Below are 7,494 nucleotides of genomic sequence, written 5' to 3'. Positions count from 1 at the left end.
TTTTCTCTTTTTTTTTTTTTTGGTACCAGGGATCACTCTAGACCTGCTACTTGGCGAGGCAGGCGGCGGCACCACTGAGCTAAATCCCCGGTCCAATAATCTTTTAATTAATCTGTAGTGCCCATACAAGCAGCCAAGCAAAATGGGGGGCGGTAATCAACAGAGCAAAATGATTTAATGACAACAAAAAGACTAACAACAGAAAAAGACAATGGCCTGAAGGAAAAGGGTGGTAAGAAACATCACACAAACTAACCAAAATCTTTGTTCAATCTGAACAGTAAAAATGAAAGTCTAAGAACTCCATTTTAATTAGTAACTCAGATGCACATATAACCCCCTTTTCTCAAGTTCAATTTAGAAAAATCCTAAAGAGGACAATGCATTTTTTTATATTTCTTCGGATAATTATCCAATGACTTTTATATGTAAGGACTGCCTGGGATACAGCATATGGGACTGCGCTTCCTAGCAGTCCCCTCCACTTCACCACTGCTTTTCCTCTCTTCTGGACATCCTTGGCTGACTGAGCACTGCACTACTATACACTCAGCACAAAGCAGCACGACTGTGACAAGTCTGGTAGATACATAAGCTAACATCTACAAATTTATGTAACGTGAGATGTCTGTTATCTGTCTGTGAATGTTTGTCAGGGAATTACTGTAGAGAATACCCCATAAACTATCTAGTCTACAAACATTACTACTAACTGCAATCTCCACCTACCAAAGCTACTGATTTCTGTATTGTCTTACACTTTGTGGGTCTACATTGATGATGGGATTTTCTCATAGTTTCATTTCTTACAGCTGCTACTAGAAAGTTTACAACATCTTCCATCCAATTCCACATATACATTACTTAGGAAGCACTTCCCAGCAAATTCACAACACCAGTACTTAATGAGAAATTATTTCTCCTACTAGACTATAAATAAATATGGAGAAACGAAGATAGTTGGAAAATAGTTTTCACATCTGTAACACTTCCTTATATTAAAACCTTTTATGATAAGATAGGAGTAAAGAGCCTGAATCATTACACATCACTAAGCAGAAAAAACTATTACAGACTTTTTACATACTTCATTCAACTTCATTATCATATACAATTTATTGTAATTCCTCAAAGTATTTTAGCTTTCTAGAATGCTATATATAAAATATATGCTGAAGACATACTATGGATTAAAATAATCAAGATGGAAAAAAGATGTGTCTGGACTGAAAACCAACCAACAGACAAACATGATACATGCAGGGTGGCAGACTGTTCCTCTAAATAAATCTAATCATGCAATCTAACCTTTAGGGAATGGGGAAAATCAGCTGGGAGTAATCACCTGAAATACCTTTGGGAAGGTGAAAACTATCAAGGCTTGATAAAAACTAATGTTAATTAAAATCTTTTCCAAGTCATATAAAGAAAAGGACACATATCTGTGAATGGCACCTGAAGCAGTTTTCTCATTAGCACTTTGTTGTGTGTGATGTTAGAAAAATCCAGGGGTTAAACAAATGAAAACACCTAAAGGGTTAACATTACAGGGTTAGACAAGATGGAAAGCATTTCCCATGCAAGAATGAGCAGGATAGTCAAACCTGTACTGGTCCCTTCTACTGTGGAAAGCACAAAACAAAAAGTAGAGGGTACACTATCAGAGGAAGCAAACACGTGAAAACCAGTTTGATTTTTAAGCAGCCCAGTTTAAGAAGGCTCATTCTTAGTATTAGCATTAGCACAATCTTTTACAGTCTCCATTTTGTTGTCAGGTAATTTAATATAGCGCATAGAAGTTAAAAGTTCTTTTCTCCGTTGAAGTTTATCCCACCCACATTCTATTAGGTATCCCTCAAGAATTTAAGGGAAAGGGAAAAAAGAAAATCAAGTCTTCTCCTTAATAGTAAAAGATCTCCAAGATACAGATCAGAATATAGATCTAAGAGCACGAGTAACTAGCAAATGCCCTAGACACCATTACCCATAAATCTCTCCAAGGCAGGCCTTACCAGTGGGAGGCTGTCCATAAGAAGTTGCATACGCAGTCTGCCCATAGGTGGCAGTGGTCTGAGCCTGGGTATAGCTGACATCAGTAGGCTGTCCATAGGTTCCATAGCTTTGTTGCCCATATGCCTGCTCCAAAGAAAACACACACATAAGAACTTTGTATGTGAACTTAGTATTTTAGCAATAAAATGGACTTATCTGTGGATTTCCAAATTACAGAATCAAAGACTAAAATAGGCATAAAATTATTATTGAGATAGGGTCTCACTAAGTATTCTAGCCTGACCTGAAATTCACTATACAGTCCAGGCCAGCCTCGAACTTGGTGCCATCCTCCTGCCTCATCCTCCCAGGTGCTGTAATTACAGGTGTGTGTCACTATGCTCAGCAATAGCTTGAGCCTGTTATCTCTTACCCAAATCACTCCTATTTTGGTAAAGACAAAGTTCTAGAAATATTTAGGCAAAACCTCTATATACAAGAGATTAACAGGACACTCCCAAGGGAAGAGCAATAAGGGCACAGGTGTGTAGCTGTCAGTACTTGACGTAGCCAGTTTTAGTAATTAGAAACAAATCACTAGGAAGATAAATGGGCAAAGAGAAAAAAAATGGAAGATGAGGCTAAAATATTCCAGGCAATTTTGAAAACTGTATTTTCAGCATAGCACAAAAATTAAAATTATTACATTATTTCAAAGGAAATGGAACCAGAACACTGCATGTTCTCTTATGCTTAGTACAAGACTAGTCTTTTGAACTTGGACATCAGCAATACTTAAAATTAAGTAAAGAACTGTTCTTTCAAATTTTAACATGATCGTATTTTGGTTTGTCTGAATGGCCAGTTATGTAAGATATGCTAGTGATACCATATTCTATCCTAGAACATAGTTTGATGGTAGTAATTAGTATCTACTTTATAGTGTTTCATTCAGAATTTGAGGTGATCCTGAAAACACTAGAAGATCTATTTCTAGACTAAGTGGCCTAGGCTTTTTTTTTTGGGGGGGGGTTGGGGTGGGGGGGTGCCATGGTCCTGGAGATCATACATCCTAGGTAAGCACTCTACCAGTGAGATACAACCCCAGGCCCCGACCTAGGTTTTTAACCACAAACTCATGTACTAGAAAGTTTGGGAGCTTCTCAGCCAGGCAGCAATGTTTCTTAGAACTGATCCTACTACTTACGCTGTAATCACTGACAAGTTATATATTTTCTATGCACTGATTGATCTCATCCACAAAATGATCATATCATCATTTTCCTTTGCAGTACTACGATTAAGTAAATTCAAACATAATAGAACAAACAGAAAGACCAAGCATAGAATTTGGCAACTGGAGAAATAAGAGTCTAAAAATGTATAAAAAGCCAATCCCCTGCTTTAGTACAGTTTCATTTAAGACAGCAGAATGAAGCCCTTTGTAATCCACTGTAAATTCCTGGGTTTTTAAATATTACACACATTTTACCTAATATTGAAAAAGATCTTTGCTAGTCATTATTTTAATGGCTAACAGAAACATTTTACCTAGAGATGCAGCTACACATAATTACTGTATCTTAACGATTACCTGGGTGGTCTGTGCATATCCTTGAGTTGGCTGGGCGGTGTAAGCACTGTAGCTGCAAAAAAATTAAATGAAAGAACTGAACACAGAACATTCTGATTCTATTACTACAACTGCTACAACTACATGAGGCTCCATACTCTAAAAACACCAATCACAGACAAAATTCGTTGTAAAAATGACTTACCCCTGCTGGGCTGCAGCTTGGCTGTAGGTACTATAATCTGGAGGAAACAAGGAAAAAAATACAAAGTTAGCAAAAAAAAGGTAGAGAGATAAAAGAAGTGGGTGGAATTTAGGTGGCAAGAAGAATTCTTTAAACTACTTAGAGGCTGACACAGTTCAAAAGAGAACCTCCGATCTTCCAATACCAAACCAAACAAATTAGGTCTAAGACAGTTTAACTTAGAAAGACTGAATAGAAATACAATGCTAGCTAATGAGGCCAAGATCAGCTGACTTGGCAGGGATATTTTGCACGTTCCCATGACCACAAACCCCCTTTAACCACAGGCTCTCATTTTAAATGTAAGATTATTATCCTAAGGCTAATGGAGAACAAGACCCTAAAATAGGATCTTCTGATCTTTACATTTATATAAAAAGAAGCTATGCTACAATATTACCATGTTGAACATCAGACTGATTACATTAGTAAGTAGTTTTATCTCCTCAAAACAAGTTTTCCTAGCACTTCCTCACTTTAACAAGATCAATCGTAATTCTCCATTACATGACACTGAAATGGAATGGCAGAAAACAAGATGATAGTCACTACAATCTAATGTTCTAAATAGTCTGCTGACACAAGGACTACATATGTATAGTAACTCAAAAGCTAGATATCTGGGAACAACTTGGTTTTATGTTATATCACTGCATTTATGTCCTAAAATGCAAAATGACTTGAACTTAAAAACCCTCCTATAACTTTTTACAACATATGTCAACTGATCCACTACCTACAAGCAGTGGAAAAAACGGAAAATGGCTGATACACTTTCACAGAACTACTGAATTAAAGTTACAGAAGTTTTAAGATTTTTTAAAAAGGCAGTTATTTTTAAAAAGCTTGCCTAATTATTTCCTCTGCACATGAATATACATCTTGCTCAAAGTTTGACTATAGTACCGCCATTAAAACAGAACAAAAGAGTCCTTTCTTTTCCAGTCAAAGTCTCTCCTGCAAAAGCAACGGTCAACGTCCACATCTCAGTTCTTGGAGCGTTAAAATCCCTTGCCATGAAATCCAAAGCCTGCCTCACAATCTCTTGACCTGGCCTCAGTTTATGGCTGAGTCCATCTCTCTTAAGTTGGTTTATAGTGCTTCTCGGCAGCACATGTACTAAAAAAAAAGTTGGTTTGTATCTCTACCTCTCCTTTACTTACTTTCCTTCATTTGTACACCCTTAACTGAGAATCCCAAAACAACATTATAAAATCAACCGCCCAAAGGATATCTAAAATGAAAACAAAAACCAAAACAATCCATTCAAGTCAATTTTGAAGCATTTTCTTTCTTTTTTGGTACCAGGGATTGAACTTGGGTCCCTGAGCTTGCCAGGCAGGTGGCGGAACCTCTGAGCTAAATCCCTGGCCTTGAAGCATTTTCAATGAAGCTTTGTCATATTCTTTATGATACATAAAAATTAAAAGTAGCCAGATGTGGTGGAGCATGACCATAATCCCAGCACTGTGGGAGGCTGATGTACAAGCATCTCAAGTTCAAGGCCAGCCTGGGCAACCTAATGACTTTCTGTCTCAAAATAAAAAATCACCTGGGGATGTGAGGAGTGGCAGGACTGGTATGTAATGCAGGGTCTGGGGATGTAGTTCAGTGGTAGATAGAGGACTTGACCAGCAGTCCCAAAGGCCTGGGTTTACGAGCCCCAACACTGTAAACAATCCCCCCCAACAAATGTAAACTGACACACAAAACAAGCACCAAAACCAAGGATTTCAAACCTACATTATAACGAGGTTTCTGTATGAAAAATGACTTAAAAAGCACTGACATGTAAATTCAACGTTTGAGAAGTCTTATACAAGAGCAGTTATGTAAAACATAAAACTGAAATAGGACAGCTACTGATCACAGGTCAGTGTGAAACCAGAGGATTTGGCCCTACACTGGTGGGCTGAGGCAGAAAAAAATTTCACGAGAATTTATTTACCTACAGCACACAAACCTTACATATTCTCAAACTATAAATACACACTGCTCAGATTATTAAACCAATTGTTTTTAATTTCCAAGCACGCAGTTAAAAACTTCACTGAAAACAGCACAGGCTGAGGAGAGAGTTGTGATGCAGGGGCTCTTTAGAGCGCTAACAATTCTGTTGCTTGGTCTGAAAGGTGGTTGTTGTTTGGAGGCTGCACTGTAACTGTGTGAGCTGGACACAGCTACACACTGTTAGTACTTTTCTACACGATTACAGGTGAGGGAGGGGAAAACATGTTAACATTATTCAAGGCAGCAACTTAAAAACATTTTAGGTCAGGCACCTTCTAAGCTGCAGAGATTTAGGGTGTCAGACTACACGATGCATTAAAGTCAGCATGGGGTAATTTTGATGGGATCAAAATGCTTTGCTGGTAAAACCAGAAGGGCTCAAAAAGCCTTTAAAATATCTACCTACTCTCTTACATTTTACAGAAAAGCAAACTAAGGTTCTGAAGATATATGTATGATTCCCTAAAGATCCCCCAGCAGGACCTAATATTGTCTAGGTAAACCATGCTTGTGATTTTAATACGGTAGGTAGTTCCCAGCAAAGAGGGTTTGAGCAAAGACGACTGAAAAAAGTCATGTCCAGCCACATAAAAAAATGTCAAAGTAAACACTTTGTCTCCTCAGGCTGTATGTAGTAGGCAAGATGAGGGCGGAAAGAGCACACAGGACATGTCTGTATTATCTCGCGAGTGTTCTTTTAGAAGCACTCCCGGTAGCCTTGCCACCAACAGCCAACATTCACCTGTTTACTGACCACACAAATGGAGAATTAAGACTGCCTTTCAGTTGTTGGATGTTAAAGTCTTTCCAAATTAAAGTTCTGAAGGACCCAGAGTGTTCCCCATCTCCGCTGTCATTCTGACCCACTGCCTCCAGAGCTGGGAACTAGGCTGGTACAGGAATACGCCCGGAGGCAAAAAAGCTCCACCTTACCAACAATCCCCCGTTAAGTGCACCAAAGAGCCAAAGTTAGGCTATACAGTACTCTCAAACGCTCCAAGCGGTAAGGACCACCAGATCCAGCACACTGCGTTCCCACACTGGGCTTTCTTTTGAAGTCCACCTCCGGCCTGCTTTTCCTAGCCTCTAGGGGTCCACTAAATAAACAAGCCTGTAGTCTAACACAGGCAAATATAAACGTGCCAGGCGATGGCTTAACCATGGTTCATATAAAGGCTCGAGCTTTTTGTGCCTTTAGGTTAAAGAGACCAGAGATTTCTTTCTGGTAGGATTTCTCACCTCCAGATCCAGGGTGGCCTTCTTATACAACTGATCTCCCTCTGCGTTTACAGAAAAAGGGCCCTGGGGAGGGGGGAGGGGGGATAGCAGATTTGGAGGAAGGCCCGAAGGAGAAAACATTATGTCTTAAGGCCGGGCCGGTGTAAGTTGGGTTTGGGGCTAGAGCACCCAGGCGACTGGGTCTGAAGAATGACTGGGCTCCGGCTCAGAAGCTGGAGCCCCGCACCACACAGATCCGCGCTTGAATTTTTTTTTCCCCCTGGATTCCTAAGAGTTGCCCTCGGGCCAGGGCCACTTGGACGGAAAGGGAAGAGTGGAGGGGTCACGTTGGCAGCGGGGCTGCAGCTTCTCGAGCCACCTTACAGGCCCCCTCTGCTTTCGAGGTGACGGGCTCGAGGCTAGGCCGAGACCCAGCTTCACGCGGGACCTCAGCGGC

The 7,494-nt window shown here is 39.9% G+C and overlaps 1 protein-coding gene across 10 annotated transcripts in view; it reads right to left on the bottom strand.

Moving 5' to 3' along the window:
• Window positions 1–7,494, bottom strand: part of Ewsr1 (EWS RNA binding protein 1) — a 26,777-nt gene that overhangs the window by 18,540 nt on the left and 743 nt on the right. For 5 of the 10 annotated variants that reach the window (XM_010603735.2, XM_010603736.2, XM_033762298.1 and 2 more), the window contains exons 2-4: window positions 3,771–3,807; window positions 3,587–3,638; window positions 2,013–2,136 (exon numbers count right to left, since the gene is read on the bottom strand). In XM_010603735.2, the coding sequence (XP_010602037.1) occupies window positions 2,013–2,136; window positions 3,587–3,638; window positions 3,771–3,807 (213 nt within the window). Of the gene's footprint in view, window positions 1–1,604; window positions 1,623–2,012; window positions 2,140–3,586; window positions 3,639–3,770; window positions 3,808–7,494 lie in introns of all 10 variants that reach the window. The other 5 variants (XM_033762292.1, XM_033762294.1, XM_033762293.1 and 2 more) reach the window with 3 other exon arrangements.

Source organism: Fukomys damarensis, unplaced genomic scaffold (assembly GCF_012274545.1).
Source record: "Fukomys damarensis isolate Sample0158 unplaced genomic scaffold, DMR_v1.0_HiC HiC_scaffold_12, whole genome shotgun sequence".
Lineage (NCBI taxonomy): Eukaryota > Metazoa > Chordata > Mammalia > Rodentia > Bathyergidae > Fukomys > Fukomys damarensis.
This window is presented reverse-complemented; position numbering and strand designations above follow the sequence as displayed.